This window comes from Urocitellus parryii, chromosome 1 (assembly GCF_045843805.1).
Source record: "Urocitellus parryii isolate mUroPar1 chromosome 1, mUroPar1.hap1, whole genome shotgun sequence".
NCBI classification, from domain to species: Eukaryota; Metazoa; Chordata; class Mammalia; order Rodentia; family Sciuridae; genus Urocitellus; species Urocitellus parryii.
In genome coordinates, this window is record NC_135531.1 from 250,521,906 (window position 1) to 250,547,583 (window position 25,678).

The 25,678-nt window shown below is 41.4% G+C and overlaps 1 protein-coding gene across 1 annotated transcript; it reads right to left on the reverse strand.

Annotated features, from left to right (window-relative positions):
* Window positions 1-174: 174 nt before the first annotated feature.
* On the reverse strand, window positions 175-25,678 carry Flacc1 (flagellum associated containing coiled-coil domains 1). Its single transcript, XM_026405359.2, has 14 exons — window positions 25,566-25,678; window positions 24,975-25,055; window positions 23,075-23,123; window positions 21,460-21,593; window positions 19,593-19,686; window positions 17,875-17,936; window positions 10,775-10,872; window positions 9,703-9,755; window positions 7,669-7,768; window positions 6,070-6,173; window positions 4,127-4,189; window positions 1,126-1,215; window positions 878-1,002; window positions 175-301 (listed from the first exon to the last, which is right to left on the reverse strand). The coding sequence occupies exons 1-14, from the start codon at window positions 25,676-25,678 to the stop codon at window positions 175-177; spliced, it is 1,293 nt and encodes a 430-aa protein (XP_026261144.2).

Sequence of the window (25,678 nt, forward strand, 5' to 3'; positions counted from 1 at the left end):
TCAGAAAAAAAGCAAATTGTGAAAAGACAAAAACACAGTCAGAACAACCCAAGAACTCAACTAATCATATGCATTTTCTCAAGAAACCCTCTCCGCCCACCCCGCCCCCAGGAGTTCCATAGGCTTTAGGGATGGTGTTCCTACCATCTTTGGCCAAGGAGAACAACTTTTTGTTTATGATTCTTGTTTTTTGTTGCCGTTTTCAATGTCATAATCATAATTATACTCATAACTGGCTAAAGAGGGCAAGGTTCCAGATTGTCTTTCATAAACTTCTTCTTCATTCTTGGCAATCTTTTGCCTGTAAAAGGAAGGATATATCACGACAGACTCAAAGGATAGAAGGGGGTACAGGTGTGTGGGTAGGGTCAGTCTCTCATCACTTGCAGTGGTTTTGAATTTAGTGAAATGTGATATTTGGGTGACCAAATTGCCAAATGAGGCATTTTTCTATGGAATCAATGCAACAAGTAACTTCAGTAAAGTTTGACTAAAATTTGTTTGAGCGATTTAAGATGTCTCTTCAGGTAACAGTACGATTTCTGTGTTCTGAAGTTGATTTCCAGAGCAACCAGAAGCAGCTGTGTCTAATACAAAAGCCACCGAGTGTTTCAGAGAAGAGGGACTTGACAAACAACCCTCAGTCACAGAACAGAAAAAAACTCAGAAATTGATGCACTTCCTGTGTCATTTTGCATAACAGGCAAGAGAGAGAAGTCCAGACATATCTCAAAAGAACTCTGGCCTCTGCAGATAACTGTGTCCAAGCTTAGTGACATAACCTCCCTCTTGTCTTGACATCAGTAAGCAGTACCTGGCTTATCTTCTGAACCTATTCCTCACTCACATGCCCTCCCACTCCTAAAGAGAGCTCAGCCAACAGCATCCATACCTTAGAAGAAGGTTTTCCTCTGTCAGGCTCTCTATGGTGTGCTTATGCTTTTCATTAGCTTCAGCAAGCTTGATCTGGAACATCTTCTCAAGATTTCCCACTGTGGCTTTCTGGAAAGACAAAATTTAAAAGCAGTCTTCCCCAGAGCCACCCAGCATGAAGCCATTTAGCCAAATGGCAGAGACACTTGGGTTCCTCTCCCAGCCCCTGTCCTCTCTTCAGCCAGGACTCACCTCTTTCTGGAGTTCCATCTGCGTTTGGTAGAGGTGCGCGTTAAGCGACTCTAGAATAATAGCTTGTGTGTGCAACTCTTCCTCCATGATCTGCACAAGAAATTGTTTCAGGACACCAAGCCCATGTTACCTATTTATTCTCTTCTCCACAGCACCTGGACTACAAGGCAGAGCAACAACCTTAGCTACTCACCCTTGGCCAGTAAATTCTGGCCATTTGCTGTCTCTCCGGGCTACATACCCTCCCCTTCAGCCACAACCATCACTGCCACAGAGCCATTTCTCACCAGAGCTCAAACAGATGGTTACCATGGCAATCCGCCATTCATTCACTGAAGAGTCTTTTGTTAATAACCTACTACTGATTCCCACTATAGGATATTCTGGGAAAGGTGAGACTCTAGGGACTGTAAAAAGATTAGTGGTTTCTAGAGGTTGGAAGGGGAAAGGAGAAATGAGTAGGTGGGGCAGAGGGTAAATTTTTAGGGCAGTGAAACTATTCTGTATGACACAGTGATTATAGATACATGACATGACATATTAGGCAAAACCCAAAGACTGTATGTCTCAAGGAATGAAGAATGTAAACTATGGACCTTCAGTTAATAATAATGCATTAGCATCAACTGGTAGATTGAAACTAATATATCATCCTAGTACAAGATGTTGATAATAGGTGGAACTCTGAGGGGTAGCTTAAGGGAACCTGTAATTTTTGCCCTAATTTTTCTATAAACCTAAAACTGTGCAAAAGTCCTTAGGAGGCAAAAAGCGTAGGAATCCTTAAGGAACACTAGTAGGGTTGGAATAGAGACCGCAAGTAGGAGAGTGGGCCACGGTGAGGAGACGCAGAGGAGCCAGGCCACACCTGGGATTCATGGTAACTCGAGAATAATGGGGGGTGGGGGTCAAAAAGTTTTAGGCAGAGGAGTGTTTATATTGGTTCTCACTGTTTGCATCCATCTCACTACTCTGTGGAACATGGGTTGGAAGGGACAGGGTAGAAAACAAGGTCAGCAAGGAGAAGAGTATTACAGTAGTTCAGGTGAGAAATAATGGACTGGGGGAGACGGCAGCGCTGGAGAGAAGTGGATTTATAGAGTGCTCTATGAAGGAGTGGTTGATGCTGATGCATGGATGAGGGAGAGTGGAAGAAATCAAGGACGACTTTGACTCCAGTTTGAACAGCTGGGAGATTTACAATTTGAGAGCTCAAATCCTGGGAGGAAAATCAAGAGTGTGGAATGGGACACATGAGGTTTGAGATGTCCATTGTCACCTATGTAGAAACACTAAATGGGCAGTTGGATATGCAGCCTGGGTCTCAGAGGAGGGGCCGGGGCTGGAGGAGTCCATCTGGTCAGCAGCACAGAGATGGCATTTACATTTGTGTGAATAATTAACTCCCAAAGGAGAAAGGGGCGAGAAGGAAAAGAAACAGAACCCAGGGCCAAGCCCTGAACTTTCCAGGGCTTAGAACGTAGGTGGAGGAGGAGGACCTACAAAGAGGACGGAGAAGTGACCAGTGGGGGAGAAGCAGACACTTGTGAAAGCCAGAGGTGAGTGGCTCAGGGAGGAAGTGACCTCACCTCAGGCCAGGAGAGACATTCCTGGTATTTGTCACAAGAAGTATTGGGCAGGGAACTAGGCCTTTAAATAGGGTGGCTCCTGAAAAGGTGGTATTTGAGGAAAGACCAGAAGAAGGAAAGAATGTTAGCCATGTGGATTTCTGAGAAAGAGCTTTTCAGGAAGAGAGATCACCAAGAACAAAGACCCAAGGTAGGAGCATCCTGGCCTTTTAAGAAACGGCAAGGAATTCAGTGCTGCTGGGGTGGAATGATGGAGGCAAGAAATAGAAGGAGATGAAGCTGGGGAAAGAAAAGAGCAAGAGGGATAATCCCTGGGCCAACACAGTCCTGGGAGCAGTTCACCATCCAGAGCAGAAGAAGCCGTCTAATGCAAAGGGCGCTGGGAGAGCATTTGGAAAGGTGTTACCTCAGGAACCGGGAATCCAGCTCTGCCCTGGACTGCTTCAGTTCAGATCAGCAAAGCATAAAATCAATGCTAAGGCTGATGCATTGCATGTGAAAGAGTGAAACTGCTTCCAAGTAACTTAACTGTATCAGAACAGAGTTCAAGAAGATTTAAAGGAATATGAAAATATTTTAGTGCCCAACGAGGCAACTTTCACAGTGGCTGGCACCATCAAAAACTACCAGGCAAGCAAACAAGAAAATATGACCACGAATGAGGAGAAAAATCAATTAATAGCAACAGAAATGGCATAAATGAAGCTTATCTCAAACATATCCATTCTAGATCCAAGTTAAATTCTCAAAGAAGAAAGAACCACAGGTTTTTTTTTTTTTTTTTTTTTTTTTTTTTTTGTGGGTCTGGACAGCTTCTATTCAGATGTCTCCATAAAGTGACCCACAAGAAAGTTATCACTTGGGACTGGGCTTGTGGCTCAGTGGTAGAGCACTTGCCTCCCACGCGAGGGGCCCTGGGTCCGATCCTCGGCACCACATATAAATAAACAAAATAAGGGTACTGTGTCCATCTGTGGCTAAAAAGTTTTTTTTTTTTTTTTTTAAAGAAAGTTATCACATCTGAGGTACACCCAGAGCTTGGAACCAGAGATCCGTAGGCAAAGGAAGTTCTGTATTTTTCTGAGCTCAAAGGAAAGAACATGGCCATTCATGAATCAAAATCCTTCCTTAAGCTTTGCTAGAAATAGAATTCATTCAACATTGATGACCATATGGTATGCTGTTGATGTATGTGCTCAAATCTGGCTTTGAAAAGGGTACCAGGTATTTTTTGTTTTACGGACAATTCCAGATCACTTTTTAACTTATTTCATCTAGCAAACTTAGCTTTAGGTCTTGCATCTTTTATGGGTTTTGGAAAAATTACCATAGGTTCCATTTTACAGAGAGTGTATCTTTCACTGATATATTTGCCAGACATCAGTTCCATAGGAAGAAACAGAAGAGCTTACCGCTTTGGTCTTCCTCAGCTCCTGTAATTGCAGGGTGTCGCTTTCATGTTGTTTCAAGAGTTCCTAAAAACAATATTATTGGCTCTGGATATTCTTTTGGAGAATTAAGAAAGCCAGTAGAGGATTCAGGAATATAATATTTACTAAAGCTTATATATCAATATAATGATACACACATTATCAACAAATAATATGACATTTTGAAGTTAACTAATGAAAATCTTATATTAAACACTATCACATTGACAAATATAAAATAAATTAGATTTTATCAAAAGCTTTTAAATTAGTGTACAGATTCAATATTGTTCAGGATTTATTTCTGCGTGGATTGATCTTTATTTTCAATGTATTCCTAGTCAAAATGCCCACAGGCTTTCTTGAGAAGTTAATTCTAAATTGACAAGCTAGTTCTAAAATGTATATTCAAATGCAAAGAATGAGGGAAAATAATCTTGGAAAACATTACTAAAGTTAGATGATCTTAACTATTTGGTATTAAGCTCTAATAGGTAAGACTACATTATGTTTGTGGGCCTAAGTGAATACAATTAGTCTTAACAGAATGGAGTCTGACTCCCCACCCCCAATGACCCCAAGGCAACTCAATGGGAAAAGGAATCTTGTTTTGTTTTTGGTTAAAAAAAAAAAATTGGTGCTGAAACAACTAAATATTCATATGTAAAAAAGTGACCCATGGTATCTACCTCACTCTGTATACACAAATTGTTCAAAATGGATCATAAAATCATAAAAATTAAAATTATGAAGTTTCTAAAAAAATAGATCTTTGTGGCATTGTAATAGACAATGTCAAAACTTATCAAATTTCACACTTAAGTCTGTGTGTTTTGCTAAGTATAAATGATAGCTCAATGAGAGAGAGAGGGAGAGAGATCTATTTACAGCCAGCATCACTAGAGAAATAACAGGAAGAAGAAAGAAAGGATGTATACAGATCAAATCTCCCTCCACAAAAGGAATGGCTACTTCTTATTCCAATGATTTTGCCCTCCAGACCTCAGGAGCCCTATACACACTTGCAAACCCGACCCCATCTCATTGTTGTTTTGTCCATTAATAATAGTCAATACCAGAAATTGACTTTATTGGTGAACCTAGTGGATTTTGGATTAGCATAATGGTTAAACATGAACACAAAAATGGAATATGTAGAATATCCAAAATATTGGGAAAACATTTTACCCAAAAGTGGTACAAGAATGTAACAAAGTCTGTAGCTATCCACTTAAGCATGATCCTAGGACTTGATCCCAGGTGGCCCTGAGTCCTGCTAAGGACATGCTCTGGTTGCCTGATGCAGATGATAATGGGTGCCAAGTTCTGCCTCTGGGATGCCATCAGGCCTGTCACTGGGAAAACTTCCGTGCATCTAAAAGTTCAGAGACCTGGTGGCATGAAATGTCGGGGCTGCTTGCTAATGCATAGTTGCTGAGTAAATGTTCATAAGTATAGCAAAACTTGGCCTGAGACCTGCTTTCATTATTACCTGGTCTCAGAAGTAAGGTTTTAGCAGTAGTGAGGTTTGGCTAGCAGAAGTAGTCAACCCTCACCTCCTTAATTATTTACTAAGAGTCTTGTGTGACCAAATGTGTTTGGTTTGCAGCAATGCCTTTTCTCTTCTGCTATAGTCAGGAATGAAAAAGACATTCAGAGATGGCATTTTGGTAAAATTGGGGATTTCAGGTTCTGTATATTTAGCATTCAGTTATTTCCCATCACTTAAGATTTTCATTTCAACAAACAAGTAGTAAGACTAGCTAAAGGAGAGCAAGCCTATCAACCTACCTGATTTTATTTCCAGGAAAGCTGGGTAAGGACAAGGATTGCCCATCAGTCACACAAAAAGATTCCTGACTATGGAGGCACAGCTACGGTGCCTGGACCACACACATGAAACCACCGAGTGCTCCCTGACCTACCTCCTTCTCGATAATGAGGTTCTCAATGGAAGCACTGTAGGATTCAGTTATTTTCTTTTTTTCTTCTTCTGACTCTAACTCGAACTTTTTTGTCATCTTGTGTTCTGCGGAGGTGTGAAAAAGCACATCTATTTGTAAATATGGAAAAACAAGTACAGAGAGAAACCCAGAATATTTGAAGATACAAGCAATTTCAGACCAGTCCTTTCAGCCTGGTGTTTGGACTCTGACCTGGAAATGCCTGAGGAAGAGGTGATCATGATGGTTGTCCTTGATCACGTTAGCCATATGAGATTTACTGTCACCACCTGTGGTTCTTGTGTGCATTATTTATTTTGGATGTGTTGCTTATTATTCCTAAATACTCTTGTCTTAAAGCTCTTGGCTTACCTGATTTTCTCCAGCAAAATCATTCATTTTGTCCTAAAGCCCTGAGGTTGGCTTACCTTGTTTTTTTTTCTGGGCAAAAAATCTGCCACCAGAACCCTAATACTACAAAGGAGGAAGGCGGGGAAGGAACAAACACAAATTCCCTCTGTGTGGCAATTCTGGGGGCTGGAGGAATTCTCTGGACTGACAAGGAAACCCTGGAATGGGATGCATAAATTCTAGTTTTCCAAAACCTAGATGTGTGTTGTGTAAGAATGTAGAAGTCTGGGAGGTGAGCAACACACAGGAGCAGCTCCACATCCCAACCCCAGCCAGAGTCCCCACCAGAATGATGAGTCTTTGCATTTGAATGAGTAATTTGGTTTAAAGTGAATAAATGTAAGATAAGAGGAATAGGTTTGTAGAGGGCCCACTCCTCCTTCGACTATTCCTCTCCACCAATTGCTCTGTACATTCTTCCATGAATGAAGAAGCTCAGTGTTGTGGGAAGTGCTACAGATCCAAACTCTAGGTTAAGCGTCGAACATATTCAAAAGCTTTATCAAACATGGCTCCCTTTGGGGGGACATGGGGACAGGGAAGCTCTTGCTATAATGGATTAATATGGTTCATCCCTGCTCTCTCCCCAAAATGAATATTTCAAATTCTAATTGAAGTACTCCTGGAGCTTTGGGCTCACCTGTAACTAGATATTAAGTCTACATTCCTATTAGAGGTCACAACACTTGTTCAAGTCCATGATTCAAGGCAAACTTGGAACCAGTGAGTTTGAAAGATACAAGCTCAGGCCCCTTAGTTCAGGTGTGTAAACTTGAAAAGGACCCTGCCCTTCTCATCACATGGGAGATTTTTTTTGCTTGGGGTTTGTTTTGTGGCACTGGGGATTAAACACAGAGCCTCACGCATGCTAGGCAAGTACTCTATCACTGAGCTGCAAACTCAACTCTTTATTTTGAGACAGGGTCTCACTAAATTGTTCAGGCTGGCTTCAGACTTGGACTTGCCATCCTCCTTCCTCAGACTCCTGGGTTGCTGGGATCATAGTGTGTGCCATTTTGTTTTCTTGATGACTACAACACCTCCGATTCAGGAGTCTGATGTGGGGCCGTCACGCTTGGTAAACCCAAGGTCCCTCAAGTCAAGGCCAAGCCTAAGGCAGTTTTCTGCTGAGCTTGTCACCCCCAAGCCCAACATTTCTGTAGTACTCACTCTGTTGCAGCAGGATCTTTTCCCGCTCCAACTTCTCATCCTTCTCCCATTCTGCTTTCCGCTTTGACCATTTTTCTTCTATTTCATCATAAATGCTGTCCTGTGGAGTCCCAAAGGCACCATGAGGAAAAGAGCCCTAAGCCCTGGAGAAGCTGTCCATGCACACTAGAGAGGCCCCCTTACGCACAGGCCCTTGCCCTGGGCAGCTTCCCTCACTGACAGGCCCCTCCTTGGATGACATAGGGGAAGTAAATTCCATCCCCATCCAGCAGAGAATTGTGGAACCCAAAAGGTCAGGGGAGAACCATGCACGCCTGAGCAGCCTTTGCCCTGTGGGAACTGGGCTTCCACTGAACACAGGTAGGCTCTCCAGGTGGGAGAATCCCATGTCAGCTCCTGCTGAACCATGAGTCACTCTTCAGTGGCACACAAGAAAGAAGAGAAATGCCTGGAGTTAATGTGAAGACTTAGAACACAGTGTGATGTCTGGCATCTCAATGATGCTAGGAAGTTCCCAGAAGGGAAAGCATCAGGAGCCACACTCATTGGGGCATCAGTTCCCCGTGGAGTCATTGGGACCAGGCTGATGGGTTCTCTCTCCTCATTTTCATGCTAGTGGGCAACGTGGTTGCCACAGAGTTCAAGTGGCCTGGAGAGGCCCAGACAGAAATAAACACAGAGTAAATTTAGGAACCTGGGACAGTTCATCTGGTCATAAATCTGGTCAGATTTTGGATATAAGCTCAAAACTGAAACTGTCAGTAGCACATAGAGCTTCAGAGGTAGTGCTGGTGTTTCACCTTTGATGGGTGTGACCACCTGTCTTGGTTTGCCTGGGACTGCCCAGGTATATGCAATAAAGTCTGGAATCCCAGGAAACTCTCAGTCCCAAGGCAACAGGACTAGTTGGTTCCTATATTTAACAGTTAAATAGGAAGAGGGCTTGAGTCTGCCCTTCCCCTGTCCACTTCCCATCTCCTGTTCCACTCATCTCCCTCGCAAGGCATCATACTCTAACTCTGGGCCTTCATCAGATTAGCTGATTAAGTGGATGGGTTATGCTCCGAGATGGCTACGTACTCCATGTTCAGTTTGTACAGTGCAGTGTGACAGAGATTTTTAGGATTACAATTTGGCCAAATCTACTAAAGGCCTTAACAAGATTCATCCTTGCTGAGCACGGTGGCATATACCTGTAATCCCAATGGCTCAGGAGGCTGAGGCAGGAGGGATCGTGAGTTCAAAGCCAGCTTCAGCAACAGCAAGGTGCTAAGCAACTCAGTGAGACACTGTCTCTAAATAAAATACAAAATAGGGCTGGAATGTGGCTCAGAGGTTGAGTGCCCCCCTGAGCTTAATTTCTAGTACTAAAAAAAAAAAAAAAAAAAAAAAAAAATTCAATCCTTTTGACTTAGCACTGCCAGAATCAAAGATGTTTAAAGTGATTTTATATATATATATATATATATATATATATATATATATATAATTTTAATTAATTTATTTTTTAGTTCATCAAGCAATTGGAAGCAACTCAAACAACAACCTTTGGGGAATAGTGAAATACATGTTTTCACTAGGATAATATCTAGTCAATAAAAAGGAGAAAAAAGTTTCTGCCTGGTGAAAAGAGAGTACAAAACTATACACAGATTTAATACATTAAAAGAATACAGATTTTTGCAGAGGTTGTCTTTGGATGGTAACACTTCTTTCTTTTGAATGTTACTGTTGTTGGTTACTCCCATTACTTTTTTTTTTTAAGTGAACAATAATAGTGAATACCAGAATTAATAATTTGTGGTATAACCACAAACATATTTGTCAATAGGCCTCTTTACAGTCTGGGCTGTCATACATGGAAGCCATTGGGTCCATCCTTCTTCCTGGGTACAGTAAATGCCACTTAGGTCTATGGATGCTGGAGTCTCAGGACATGGTTTTTTCGGGCAAGAGCTCTGGATTCAACGTTGTCAGCCAGGCATAAGACTTACTTCTCTCACTCTGGGAAGCCAACAAGGAGCTCTGTCTCACCTGATACATATGAAACATATTCTTCAAATACTTATACTCCTTTTCCATCTCCTCTGGACCAAAGGAAAACAACAGGGTCATCATCACTCCTCTGAAAGGCACATTGCAAACTCAAATGTGAGCTCTGGAGCACAGCTCCCCACCCTCAACTCCTCCTCCCAGCTGTGAGGCCTGTAAGCACCCCAGAAATTCCCCTTGAACCTTCAAAACTCAATTGCTTGGACTCCACCCTGCACCTGTGGAACTGGGGTTTCCGGGGACAAATTATTTGTTGACAAATAAACTTCTTGTTAACAAAGTCTTAAAGACATCCCAGGGGCTGAGCTACATCTGTGGGGAAAAGAGGAACAAAAGCTTGTGGCATGTATCTGCTGCTCTTTTAGGTAACATTTCTTAGTTTACCATGACTACAAAAACAATACATGCTCTCTTGAGAAAATTGGAAAATGAGAAAAGTGTAAGATAGGATCTTTTAAAAACTTGGAGCAGAATTAAGGAAGAAGGCCCTATAGCATTACTTCTTCCCTCTGTGGAGATGAGTCCATGAACCTAGAATTCAGGAGGCTACACACTTCACCCTTCAGGAGGGCAGTGTAAATAGTGAGGTCAAATGGTCAGCACAACCCTCTGCTTTATAAGGCTATACAGTGGCAGTGTGTCAGGAAGAAATGAATAAAACCCTGTCATGTTACAGGTCAGGAAACTTGTAACAGTACAGGTATACAGGTCAGGAAACTTGTTACAAACAAATTGTAACAGTGTCATATTTGTAGAACTTAGGAATGTGCTTTTCAAAGTGTTTTCAGATTCTCTTCATACTCACAAGGGTAGATATTTTGTTCTCAATTCCCAGATGAGGAACTGAGACTCAAGATGAAGGGACATCCTCAGACCTTCCAGGAAAAGGAAGGACCTTGGTAGACATAATCTTTCCTTTTTTCAGTCCCCCCCCCCCTTAGCTTCAGGAAGAAACCTCTGGTTACCTAGCTACCACCCATCCGTGGCCATGGGAGCCCCGGCCCCACACCCACACTATCAGCCCCTCTTCCCTCCACCCAGGCCCTGAGGGTACCTAGTTTTCCCCGTGAAGCTGCCTTCTCTGCCTTCAATGCTTCTTTGTACTTGTTCTCTAACTCACTGAGCTCTGTTCTGTGAGCCTTTCTGAGCTCCCTGTGGGATACAGAAAACCACAATCACCAGTGAACAGGGTGGAGCCCCACCCTGGCCTGACCCCCACCCCTCACCCACACTGGAGGAAGCCCTCGCTTCCTGGAGCAGTCCCTTGCTTCTATTCAGAGAGAGGTGCGCGGTTTCCTGTTTTCTGCAGGCACTGTTTGAAGGGAGCTGGCAGCAGCTGCAGACTTGACCCAAACAGTCAGCAGTCTGCTTACAGCTCACTTGGAAACTGAGCTACGTTAGCTACATTAGGATAATTTCAGACCCCAAGGTCTTCCCAGCTACCCTCCTAAGAGGCAGGTGTTGGCAGTGTCTCAGACACATGTTAAATGAAAGTCACTTAGGTGGATTTCGTATCTTGGCTATTATGCATAGTGGTGCAATAAAAATGGGGATGCACACAACCCTAAGGGAACTGATTTCAGATCTTTGGGGGTAAATAACGAGTAGTGGGATTGCTGAATCATACGGCAATTCTAGTTTCAATTTTTTGAGGAATCTCCATACTATTTTCCATAATGCCTGTCCCCATTTACATGATTCCCACTAGTGCTGTGAAAGACTTTCCTTTCTCCACATTCTTGCCCTTGTTATCTATTTTCTTTTTGATAATAGCTTTTGATAGGTGAGTGGTATCTCATTGTGGTTTTTCGGGTTTTTTTGTTTGTTTGTTTTGGTTTGGTTTTGTCCAATTAGTTATACATGACAGCAGAATGCATTTCAACTTTTTGTACACTAAAAGAGCACAGCTTTTCATTTCTTTGGTTATAATGCAGAGTCACACCATTCATGCAATCATACATGTACACAGGGTAATAATATCAGTCTCAATCCACCATCTGTCTCACCCCCATGCTCCCTCCCCTTCCCTCACTTCCTTCTGCCCAATCTATAGTCCCTCCATTCTTCCATTGTTCTTCCCCCACACCATTATGGATCAGCATCCACGTATCACAGAAAACATTTGGCCTTGTTTTTTGGGGATTGTCTTATTTTACTTAGCATGATGTTCTCCAGCTCCATCCATTTACCTGCAAATGCTGTAATTTCATTCTTCTTCAAAGCTGAGTAATATTCTATTAAATATATACACCACATTTTCTTTGTCATTCGTCTATTGAAGGACACATAGGTTGGTTCCATAGCTTAGCTATTGTGAATTGAGCTATTATAAACATTGATGTGACCATGATACTATAGTGTGCTGATTTTAAGTCCTTTGGGTGTAAACTGAGGAATGGGATAGCTGGGTAGTTCCATTCCAAGTTTTCTAAAGAATCTCTGTACTGCTTTCCAGAGATATTGCACCAATTTGAAGTCCAATAGCAATTTATGAGTGTACCTTTTCCCCAGATCCTCTCCAACACTTATTATTGTTTGTATTCTTGATAACTGGCTTTCTGACTAGAGTGAGATGAAATCTTAGAGTAGTTTTTATTTGCATTTCTCTAATTACTAGAGATGATGAAAAATTTTCCATATATTTGTTGATCGACTGTATATTTTCTGTGAAGTGTCTGTTCAGTTCCTTAGTCCATTTACTGATTAGGTTATTTGAGGGTTTTGTTTTTTTTTTTTTTTTTGTGTGTGTGTGTGTGTGTGTCAAGTTTTTTTGAGTTCTTTTTATATCCTGAAAACTAGTGCTCTATCTGAGATGCATGTGGTAAATATTATCTCCCATTCTGTAGACTTTCTCTTCATGTTATTGTTTCCTTTGCTGAGAAAAAAAACTTTTTAGTTTGAATCCATCCCACTTATTGATTCTTGATTTTATTTTTTATGCTTTAGGAATCCTGTTAAGGAAGTCAGGTCCTAAGCCAACATGTTAAAGATTTGGGCCTACTTTTTCTTCTATTAGGCATAGGGTCTCTGGTTTAACTCCCAGGTCGTTGATCCACTTTGAGTTGATTTTTGTGCATGGTGAGAGATAGAGGTTTAATTTCATTTTGCTATATATGGATTTCACCATTTGTTGAATAGACTATCTTTTCTCCAATGTATGTATTTGGAGCCTTTGTCTAGTGTGAGATAACTATATTTATGTGGGTTTGTCTCTGTGTGTCTTCTATTCTGCACCACTGGTCTACATGTCTATTTTGATGCCAATATCATGCCATTTTTGTTATGATAGCTTTGTAATACAGTTTAAGGTCTGGTATTGTGATGCCTCTTGCTTCCCTCTTCTTGCTAAGGATTGCTTTGGATATTCTGTGTCTCTTATTTTACCAAATGAATTTTAAGATTATTTTTCTCTTTCTACAAGGAATGACATTGGGATTTTAATAGGAATTTCATTAAATCTATATAACGCTTTTGGTAGTCTGGCCATTTTGACAATGTTAATTCTGCCTATCGAAGAACATGGGAGAGATTTCCATCTTCTAAGGTCTTCTTCAATTTCTTTCTTTACTGTTTTCTAATTTTCATTGTAGAGGTTTTTCACCTCTTTTAGATTGATTCCCATTTTTTTTTTTCTGGAGACTATGGTGAATGAGGTAGTTTTCCTAATTTCTCTTGCAGTGGATTCATTGCTTATGTATAGAAATGCATTTGATTTATGGGTATAGATTTTATATCCTGCTACTTTGCTGAATTCATTTATTAGTTCTAGAAGTTTTCTGGTGGAATTTTTTGGATTCTCTAAACATAGAATCATGTCCTTGGCAAATAGTGATAGATTGAGTTCTTTTCCTATTTGTATCCCTTTTTTCATCTGTCTTACTGCTCTGGCCTGAGTTTCAAGGACTATATTGAATATAAGTGATGAAAGAGGGCATCCCTATTTTGTTCCAGTTTTTATAGGGAATGCTTTCAAGTTTTCTTCATTTAGAATGATGTTGGCCTTGGGCTTAGCATAGATAGTTTTACTATGTTGAGATATTACCATTCTTAGTTTTTCTGGTGTTTTGAACATAAAGAGGTGTAATTTGTCAAATGCTTTCTTTGCATCTATTGAGATGATCATATGACTCTTGTCTTTAAGTCTGTTGATGTGATAAATTATGTTTTTTGATTTTTCATATGTTGAACCAACCTTGTCTCCCTGAGATGAACACCACTTGATCATGGTGTACTATCTTTTAAAATATGTTTTTATATGTGATTTGTCAGAATTTTATTGAGAATTTTTGCATCTATGTTCATCAGAATATTGGTATACAGTTTTCTTTCCTTGATGTGTCTTTGTCTGGTTTTAGTATCACGGTAAGACTAGCCTCATAGAATGAGTTTGGAAGGGTTCCCTCCATTTCTATTTCATGGAATAATTTGAGGAGTATTAGTATTAGTTCTTCTTTAAAGGTCTTATAGAACTTGGCTGAGAATCCATCTGGTCCTGGGATTTTCTTTCTTGGTAGGCTTTTGATGGCTTCTTCTATTCCAATGCTTGAAATCTGTTTAAATTGTGTATGTCCTCCTGACTCAGTTTGGGTAGATCATATGTCTCTAGAAAATCTGAAATTGTCAGCAAATCTGAATTTGTTGATGTCTTTGAACTTTCTATTTTTTTGGAATATAAACTTTAAAATAGTTTCTAATTATCTTCTGTATTTCAATTGTGTCCATTGTTATATTTCCTTTTTCATCATGAATTTTAATAATTTGAGTGTTCTCTCTCCTTAGTTTTGTTAGCATGGCTAAGGGTTTATAAATTTTATTTATTTTTTCAAAGAACCAACTTTTCCTTTTGTCTATTGTTTCAATTGTTTCTTGTGTTTCAGTTTCATTGATTTCAGCTCTGATTTTAATAATTTCCTATCTTCTACTACTTTTGGTATTGATTTATTTTTCTTTTTCTAGGGCTCTGAGATGTAATATTAGGTCACTTATTTGTTGACATTTATTCTTTTAACGAATGAGCTCAGTGCAATAAACTTTCCTCTTAGCACTGCCTTCACAATGTCCCAGAGTTTTTGATGTTGTATCACTATTCTTATTTACCTCTAAGAATATTTTTTATCTCTTCCCTGATGCAGCTACTATGCATTGTTCATTCACTAGCATATTATTTAGTCTTCAGATGTTGAAATAGCTTCTATTTTTTATTTTTTATAATTGATTTCTAATTTCCTTACATTATGATCTGATAGAATGCAAGGTAGTATCTCTATTTCTTTGTATTTGCTAAGTCTTGCTTTTGTGGCATAACATATGCTCTATTTTAGAAAAGTATCCATGTGCTACTGTGAAATAAAGTGTATCTCTATTGATGGATGAAATATTATATATATATATATATATATATATATATATATATATATATCTGTTTAGTCTAAATTATTAATTGTATTATTAAGTTCTATAGTTTGTTTAGTTTTTGTTTGGAAGATCTATCCAGGGGGTGGGAGAGGTATGTTAAAGTCACCCAGGATTATTCTATTGTGACCTATTTGATTCTTGAAGTTGAGAAATGTTTGCTTGATGTATGTAGATGCTCCATTGTTTGGGGCAGAAATGTTTATGATTGTTATGTGTTACTGATGAATGATTCTCTTAAACAGTATGAAATGTCCTTCTTTATCCCTTCTGATTACCTTTAGCTTCAAGTTCAGTTTATCTGATATGAGGATGGAAATCCTTGCTTGTTTACATAGTCCATTCTTTCATTCTTTCATCTTCAGTCTGTGGATGTCTTTTCCTATGAGATGAGTCTCTTGAAGGCAGCATATTGTTGAGTCTTTGTTAAAATCTAATCTTCTAGTCTGTGTCTTTTTATTGATGAGTTTAGGCCATTAACATCCAGGGATATTACTGAAATATGGTTTGTATTCCCGGTCATTTTGTTTTATTTTTGATTTTGAACTTGACTTGGTTTCTCCTTAGATTAGCTTTGACTTTATGTAATTCCTTCCTTTGCTGATTATCATTGTTGTTTTTCAATTCCTCCTCATGGAATATTTTGTTGAGAATTGTTCTATAGTGCAGGCTTTCTTATTGTAAATTCTTTTAATTTTTTTGCTTATAATGGGAGGTTTTTATTTTTTCAGCAAATCTGAAGTTTAATTTTGCTGGACATAAGATTCTTGGTATCCATTTTCTTTTAGAGCTTGGAATATGTCATTCTAGGACCTCCTAGCTTTAGGAATCTGGGTTGAGAAATCTGCTGAGATCCAAATGGGTTTCCCCCTAATCTGAAACTTTTCTCTTAAGACCTTTAAAATTCTATCTTCATGTTGTATGGAAGGCATTTTCATTATAATGTGTCTTGGTGTAGATCTGTTATAATTTTGTGCATTTGGTATCCTATAAGACTCTTGTATTTTATTTTCCAATTCATTTTTCAGGGTTGGGAAATGTTCCGATATTATTCCACTGAAAAAATTGTACATTCCTTTGGCTTGTGTCTCTGTGCTTTCCTCTATCCCAGAAAATCTGAAATTTGGTCTTTTCATGTTATCTCAATATTCTGGGAAGTTCTGCTCATGGTTTCTTACCATCTTCATTATGTGGTCAACTTTATTTTTAGGATTATATATTTTGTCTTCATTGACTGAGGTTCTGTGTTCCAAGTGATCTATTGAGTTTTTAATTTGGTTTATTGTTTAATTCATTTCAAGGATTTCTGTGTTTTTTTTTTTCAGAATCTCTCTTTCTTATCCATATTTGCTCTCTTATCTCTTTACAAAAGTGATCTTTTGTTGCTTGTATTTGCTTGCTTATATAACTCTTTACTTTGCAAATCATTTTAACTATGTACATTCTGAGCTCATTCTCTGACATTTATTCTACTGCTGTCAATGCATTCTATTTTTGTAGTATCTTGGTTTGTTTGGGGCACTTTCTTCCCTTGCTTTTTCATGTTGTTCGTGTGTCTTCCACTCTAGCAATGTGAATCCGAGGTATTACAGTTTCTACCCTATAGACTTATAGTGTCCCTACAGGTTTCCAGTACCTCACCTTTCAGGGAGAGATCAATATTAACAGCACACAATGCAAACAATTTGCAGCCGTAAATCAAATGGCTTCTATTTAAATGATTATAGTTTTGTTCCAATAAACAGAAATGATGTGTTCCATTATCAGCTACAATAAATACAAAAGGGTCTACAGTTTCTAATGGTGGACAAAGAGAGAACCGGGGGAAGGGGGTATAGGATGTGATGTATATGAGGTAGGAAGTGAGAATGTAGAGGTATTACATCATAAGAAGAGTGAAGAAGGAATCAAATGAAGTTGGCTGTTAGCACGAGAAAAGACAGAAAGACACTCCAAAGAAACAAATGAGAGGAAAATATATAGAGAGAGTAAAAGTATAAATAAATAAATAAAATAAAAAATGTAAAAATAAAAGCGTATACAACAAAATTGTAATAGACTATTTAGACATCTCAGTACATGGGAATTTTGGACTTTAACCTCAATTTTGTGAAAAAGCTAAAACATCTCTTAAAAAGTAGCTAACAATCAAAAGGCTATGTGTGACTCAACTAGGAGTGCTCTCTCCACCAGGATTGCTGAGGCTGCTTTGGGACTCAGCAGGTAGCCTAGAAGAGAACTTTGAGATTCTTCTCACTCCCACAGACAATACACCTCCTTTTCATTTCCCCTTGATTTGTCAATCACTTTCTCCTTCTCTCCCTTCTTCCTAGTTTCCCCAGGTCTCAACCTAGCAGCCAGGAAGAGATAAGAAAAGGAGAAAAAGAAGGAAGAGGAAAAGGAGAAGAATGTGCTGAGAACAAATTGTTCACAAAGGTTCTCTGAAGTCTCAGAGAACAAAAATGGCTCCTGTCAACAACAAACAAACAAACAAAATTTATAATCAAAGCGAAAAAAATGGATGACAAAATACAAGAGCAGGAATAGCTTTTCTGTGCTTCATTTTAGTGCTCTCAAATTAGGCCATCCTGCTGTCCAGTGACTCATGCTTTACTCATCTCACTGACCCCCAATCTCTGATTCCACTTTGCATCATCTCAAGTTCCAGAGAACTGAAATTCTGTAGACTGTTGCAGAAGCCTTAAGGCCTTCAGCACACAGGGATCATGCTAGAAAGCATACCTGTTCTTGTTTTCAAAGTTCTGTTTCATCTCAGCACACTGGAGTTCCATTTCATTAAAAAGCTGAAAATGAAGTCATCATTAAACAACACTGTGTTGAAAACCTAGGCCCCACTCTGATTTGCTTCTTCTGAAAAGTCTTCCAAATCACAGGGGATGCCTCCCACCCCACACCTCCCCTAGTTGTGTTTTGCAATATCAGAGAACATGCTATTATCAAGGGAATGAAACAATTCTTGCCTTACTCTTTGTTGTTTTATACTTAATCAGTGCATAATGTTGGTGCTTGTAGGCCATCTCTTTGATTAATTGATTTTTGTAGATTGGTCTGGTCTCTTCTGCTGGACTGACATTTCTTTGTAAGACTGGCCTTTGGGTTTCTGGATAAATAACTCAATTGAGAGATCCTTTACTGAGCAAAGGACTTGGCTTAGAACTAACACTTAGATGCTGATTTTAAGGAACTTAAGGCTTAGTGTTATCCTGTCCTGTGGATAGCATGGTGGGGTTCCAGCAGATAGGATTTGCTTACTTTCAGGTGACTCCCTTCTAACACACCAGATCTTCTGGTCAGTGTCCCAACAGTCAGCTGAGATAAGGATTTAATGCCTTTGACTAGAGGTGAGGAGCCAGAGACTGCCTGGTACAACCAAGGGGTCAGGCCCCAGGGGTGACAGGCATGATGGCAGCCAGCACGTCTCCTCCACAGGATCACATCACAAATTAGGATATTCCCCAAAGTGGGGTATTTTCAAGATCACAATCTAGGTCCCTCCGTGGAAACAGTCTCTGCATGTTTGTCCTCAGCAGGGCCTGTGCTTATAAGTCACAATGTGCATGTTACCCAACAACACACTACTGTTGGGCTGTGACCTTATACAAATGATAAAACTTCCCTGAGCCTCAATATTCTTTCTGTAGAAGGACACATCAACCTGGCAGAGTTTTCAGATAAATAAGATAATGAATCCGTAGTGGAGGAGATCTCAGCCTGGGTCATAAGCTGGGTTCCTGTAGGATTTGAACATACCTAGGATATTCCAGAGAGTGAAAGGTTGCCTGCTGGGGGGTAGAATCTCACAAATTTGTGTCAATTACATTGGGGATGATATTTTTTAGCATACTTCTATTATTCTAGCCCAGACCAACAGGCATATCTGCTTAAGGTGGGGAAAAAGGGACCATGATGTAGTGGGTAATAAAATCTAAAGAAGTATCACTTATGCAGATCCCAGGAAGCATATAAAAATGATTTCATATAGAAATGATTCTGAAGAGTGACCTTCAACAGCTTAATAGCAACACAGTGGGCACTGGAGGCCTCCAGGAAGATTTGAGCAACACTGGAAGTTTCCTCCATGTGGGTGAAAATGGTAAGATCCTGGCAACCTCTGAAGCTGATCTCACCACAAAGGCCAGATGAGGAGTGACCAGTGCCCCCTAGTATGGGGAGGAGGTTCACTTCCACTGAGGTTCACTGGAAGACACCTGGAGAACTCCCAGAAATGAACAAGTTAAACCTTGAGTGCTTGTTGTTATGGATGAAGATGGAGTCAGAGAGATACTATCAGTTGCATGGTCCTATCTTCAGAGTTCTATCATCTAGATAACATGGTTCATGGGAATAAAGTGCTTGGTGTCTTCCTGGCACATTGGTGATCTGAAAATATTAGTCTTACCCCACCCAGAAAGATGTTGGCTACTGCAAGGATCACTCACCAATTTCTGATCAGCCTGGTGGTCTCTGTTCATTTGTTCTATTAATGCTGTCAGCTCTGAGATCTGCTCTTCAAGGTCACTAATTATGTTGGTCCTGTGGGAGAAGTAATTCTTCTATTATCTACAGAACTTATAATTCATTGCAGGCCAGTCAGGGCCCTGGGATGATTAGAACCAGGTCATTTCTGTACTAGTTCCATCATTATGAGGTAGGCGTGACAGAATGGAGGGGTGCTCTTGGAGAAGGTTGGTTGCAGTTGAGTGGTTGAACCTCAGATTTAGCCTTTTGGGTGACCTGGCCAGAAGGGAGCAGGGTGGTTTGGTACCCTATTGAGTAAAGAGAAATAGGAATATGTCTGACATTGATTAGGGTTTTACCTTGACTTGATCATGATAGTTGAAATGCAGCAGGGTTAAGTTCAGAGGATTAGGAAATGAGAAGGCGGGGAGTAGGATTCATGCGGACAGTGAATCATACACAAGAAATGGGCCAGAAATAGGACTAAGAGAGGAGTTAAGAGAGTGACTTTCAGAATAGATAATTATTTACTGTGTTTGTGGGCCTGAGGCTGCCATGATATGTATAAATTACTCAGTTCTATCTGGTTGAGCCAGAGTAAACAGAGTAGCAAGTAATGCTATGTGCAGTGAAACTGAAGGGAGTTCACTTGGCCAAACACTTCTCTATGTCTAATTGGGCATGAAAGCATGTGAGGTAAGAAAACAAGACAGGATCTGGGGGGAGGGTAACAGGATCTGAGAAAGTCGAACAATGCAGAACCCTTGTCTTCTGAACATGAGCTTCAGTATAAGGAATGTGCAGACAGCTTTACCAGGGAATGAGACAAGCATGGGCTATTATGTTTTATTATGCCACAACTGGTGGCAAACTTCTTAGGAGGCCACAAAGTAGCTGTGGGTATTAGTGTGACTGGCAAGTACATGTACATGACCCATTCTCTTCCTGCTGAGGGTTGTGGATGATCAGAGAAAAGAGGACAGAGATGGAATAATCCCACTGGATGGGAAGATGGGGACTTGGTCTGGCTTCTGGGCCAGGTCAGAGGACTCCGGGCAACTCCAAAGCACAGTTTGACCCTCAACCTGAATCTCTACTAACCCTACTAATGGTTTGGCTGTGTCCTTTCTACACACTGACAAATGGGTAAGTGATTGTGAAGGCGTGTATGTTTTCTGTCATTGTTTTCTGTTATTGGTCTTTTAGATGTCTGTCTAGAAAAATAATTCTGACAAAAGACTAAAGTCTGAAGGAAAAGACACTCAGAGTAGAGCTGGTAAGAAGTAAGGATGCCTGAACTCAGGGTAGTGAGGAAGGAAGATAGGAGTGAGAAATTGAGGAGGTGGAATTAAAAGGTGTGGGATTATGCTTCGTATGGCATTGTAGGCTAGCCAGAGGGTGTGCTTCAGTGACAGAAGATGACTGTGCTCAATGGAATGGCGCTGGGAACTTTGTACTTGTATTTCCCAGAGGCATGAATTGAGTGGTATTTTTAGACTATTTATAGTGAAAGAAGAAGTGCATACTTGAGTCTTCCAAAAACTGACTTTACTTCTAATTTACATACTCTAAATCTAGACTCATTCATGAATATGTCACCTGTTTCTCACCCACAGGAACAATCACTCTCCTCAGTATGAATCACACTAATTCCATCTTCATCCCATCCTCTGGATTCACTCATGGATGGGATCAGAACAGAGCAAGATGGGTGTAGAGAGAAGCAGGATTGGGAAACAGGGGGCAGAAGAGAGGTGGCCCAGTGGCCCAGGCAAGGATGTCAGAGGCTTGTCCTTGAGGCCAGGTGGGATAGCTGAGAGGAGCTGGATGCTGGTCCTAAGACATTACCTGGACATGTTGAATTTGTCCATCATCTCAGATTCCAACCGCTTTTTCCTACCAAACATTTCATCCCCCAAGGTGACAGAAATCTGTTCCCGATTCCGGGCAAGTTGATAGCCAGGTAACACATTGATCACTTCCTGAGTGCCAATGGAGAAGATAAAGTAAAATTGTAGACTTAGAGCCCTGAGAGTCCTCCAAGTCTACCATTGTCTTATCATCTGAAAAATAGAGTCATGAGATGGGATTCCAGGACCCAAGTACCTTCTGCACCCTCTCCCAGTTACCATTCACCCTCAGATCTTTGAGATCCAATCCCAATGCTCAACTGCTCCTCCGCTGCATCCTCCATGCTGGATGGAGCCATTGTGGAAACTGCTCAGGTTTTGGAATTGAACAGACCTGCCACCAATTCTCTAGTTATTTAACATCTCTGTGTCTCAGCTTTCTCATCTGAAAAATGGGGGTAATAATTCTCTCTCAAAAAGCTTTTGTGAGGAAAAGTGAAACAACCTAAAGAAATGACTAGCATGGTTGCAAAAAAACAAAACGAAAATGTCGGTTTCTTCTCCTTCCCATACGAGATGCCAAGTCAGATTCCTGGCAGGGCTACCAGCTGGTGTGGACCAGAATGAGATCCTTGCTTCTGGAGCTGCCAAATCACCTTGAGGCCCCTCAACATTATCTCCTAGAGCATCTCCACCTGGCCCTCTCTTTTACACCCACCTGGACATCACCCAAGGCTGTAGGCATCTTGCTCTGGTTTCTAATGACACCCTCCCAGCTGGCCTCTCTGCCTTCAGAATCACTTCCCTAAGTTCATCATCCTCTCCTCCTGGAGAGGCAATTATGTTTTTGTGTGTTTTACTTCCTGGTCATTAAGGAGTACATGGTTCTTGTGGGGTATGGTGGCAGGAGGGAAGCAAAGCGAAAAATAGCAAAAGGTTCCCATAATATCCCATCAGAGGGCACATTTTCTAAAATGTAATTCTTTTTTTTTTTTAGTTGTAGATGGACACAATACCTTTATTTTATTTGTTTATTTACTTATTTATTTATTTTGGTGCCAGGGATCAAACCCAGAGCCTCACACATGCTAGGCAAGTGCTCTACCACTGAGCCACAACTCCACTCCTAAAACGTAATTCTTACCTGGTTCTGTGCTTGTGTCAGACCCATAAACACTCCTGTGCAGAGCAGGGATCAGGCCCACACTCCAAGGTAGGTGTCAAGAGCCTTTTGGGTTTGCTCTCCATCTCTTTCCCCAGCATTCACTGCTGGTCCCTTCAGGTGTCCTGACATCCCCTGCCATGGGATTTGTGGCTTCCTGTGCACCTGCAGAGGCTTCCTGCACCTGGGCACAAGCTACACCCTGGCCTGGACTAGCTGTCACTGTCGGGTTTCCCTGGGACTCTTGCCCTGCATGAGCATAGAGTGGCAAGCAAACGCCTGACAGGCTAAGTCGTGGTTCCACCATTGACCAGACACACGCTGTGCAATGATAACAGCACCTCCTCTTAGGAGCATGCAAAGATTCAGGAAGACAGCATGCGTAAGAGACCTGGGCCTACTGGGCAACTGCTGGATCAATGTCCTGTGACCCTGTCCCGTTGATACTCACATAAGGTGACTTACAACCCTCCTCTTGCCTTCCTACGTTGGTTTTCGCTCTGCAAGAGAAAGAAATGCTCAGAAAACCTCGAGGGCAAAGGCAAGCCCAAAGTTTAGGAGCTGCATCTGATACATCATCATCTGACCCTTCTTCTTGGAGCTCTGATCATCTGAATTTTAGGGGACTCCCAGGGTGAATGGGTTTGATGGTTTAGATGTGGTGTTCTCCAAAAGTTCATGTGTGAGACAATGCAAGGAGGTTTGGAGAAGAAAGAATTGGGTCATAGCCTTCACCTAATCAGTGAACTAATCTCTGATGGGATTAACTGAGTGGTAACTGGAAGCAGGTGGGGTGTGGCTGGAGGAGGTGGTTCACTGGGGGCGTGGCTATGTATCTGGAGAGTGGAGAGTCTCTCTCTGCTTCCTGATCACCATATGAGATGCTTCCCTTCACCATACTCTCCACCATGATGTTCAGCCTCACCTAGACCCCCCAGGAATGGAGCCGGCCTTCTATGGACTAAGACATCGGAAACCATGAGCCCTCAAATAACCTTTTTCTCCTCCACAGTTGTTTTGGTCAGATCCTTTAGTCACAGCAGTGAAGAAGCTGATGAAGACACTAGGGAACCCACTGAGGCACAGCCTCAGGGGGGCTGCAGTCTGAATGAGACTCATTGGGCTAAAATCAAGGGGTCACCAGACTGTTTTTTTCTAGAAGCTTCCTGTGTCCCTAGTGGCCTTTTCCTCCAACTTCAAAACTAACAATCACTTCACTCCAACCTGTGCTTCTGTTGTCATATTTCTTCCTCAGACTCTGACATTCTGACTTCCTCTTTCATGTAAAAAGGACCTTCCCGATTTCACTGGGCCCAACTGGAAAATTCAAGATAGTCTCTCCAACTCAAGGTCAGTTGATTAACAGCCCTAATTTCATCAGCAACCCTAAGTCCTCCTGGCAACCACACAACATATTTATAGTTTCCAGGGATTCGAAGGTGGACATCTCTGGAAGGCAGCCGAGGGGGATGAGCATTGTCTGTTCTACCACATCATCTCCTTGCGGTCCCTGAGCTCATCTCCACCACTCCCCCCCCCCACCCACTCATGCCATCCTGACCTCTTTGCTTTCTTGGAAGAGGACAGACACACAAGCAACTGCCCACACAGGGCCTCTGTCTTGCTGTTCCATCTGCCAGGAGCACTTGGCCCAGACCTCAGTGTGGCTGCAGCCATCCCCTTAACACAGGGACTTGACCTGACCTCCTGTGGACAACAACGGCACCCTCACACCCCCTACGCCCTTGGCCTGCATTATTTTTCTCTATAGTGTCGCTACCCCCACTAGACTGGAAAGCTCAAGGGAGGGGACACATTGTGTTCATGGCTGTGTCTCCTGTACCCCAAACAGCCCCTGACAAATAACAGGTGCTCAATAAACATTTTCCAAGCAAATAAATAAATGATATACAAAGATTTCTGACAAGACCTAAAGCTAAGTCACACTTCTTGTGACTTGTCAAATGTGATTAAAACAGAGAGGCTATCTATAGAGAATCTTTAGGTGCAGGAATGTAATCAGTGAAGGTGAGTCACCACCATAACTACCATGGGAGCTCACCAAGTTTCCAGAACTGTGAAAAGCATGGTCCTTGGTAAGGCAGGAAAGAGCTAAGGAGGGCTTCCCTGCTGAGAGCTCACTTGTAGTGACTTCAGGAGTTATGGATACGGAGGACTATAGGATTTACCCACAGGGCCTGAAGTTTTAAGGGAAATTCCAATGGATTCCGACAATTCTCTGATGTCCTTGGAAGCAGATTAGTTCAAGTCAGGCAGGACCGGGTATGTTGGGAATTAATTCATTCACATGCCCCAAACCATTCCTGCCTCCCAGATCCAGAAATACGTACTTTGGGACATCAACAGGTTTTGTTGATGGTGGGGATTGGAGGTAATTCTGTTCTTTTGTAGCCGGTAGAAGAGGAGTTGACCTAAAAGTGAAAAATAAGTAACTCAAAAAGAGAACAACGGAAATTCAAAAACCCGTTTCAATACTCTCCATTAAGTACATACTCACAGGACCCCAAATTGAAATATATGTCTTGAAGATCTGAGGCCTTTAAGACCTCAGACCCAAGGCCCTGGCACTTGTCCATTGTGCTGGGGAGTCCCCAGGTTAGCAGCCCAGCTCATCCCCCAGAGCTCTTGTCCTAGAGGGAGGAGTCAGCTGCCACCAAAGATTCTCAGTTGGAAGCTGCATTTTCCCTGCTGCACCAACACTGAGATGTCCTCATTGAAAACAACACTGAGCCTCAGGCAGGACTGGTGAGATCAGCGCATAGCCCCCGCCAGGCTGGCAGAGAAGGCTGTGTGAAGCTAGGCTTTCTGGCCCATTTGGGATTTTGCAGCCAAGCTTATTATTTTTGAAAACTTGTGACAAGAAGAAGGCTGCAAATGAAACCCAAGCCCCCTGCCCCTACCCCATCCCAGTTAATCCTTACTTGGACTTCCTGGTAGGGACCTTGTTTGGTGGCTGAAGGGTCTTGATTAGCTTCCGTGATCCCAAGTTCCAGGGGTCCCAGCAGGTACAGTAGATGAGAGGGTTGTGGTACAT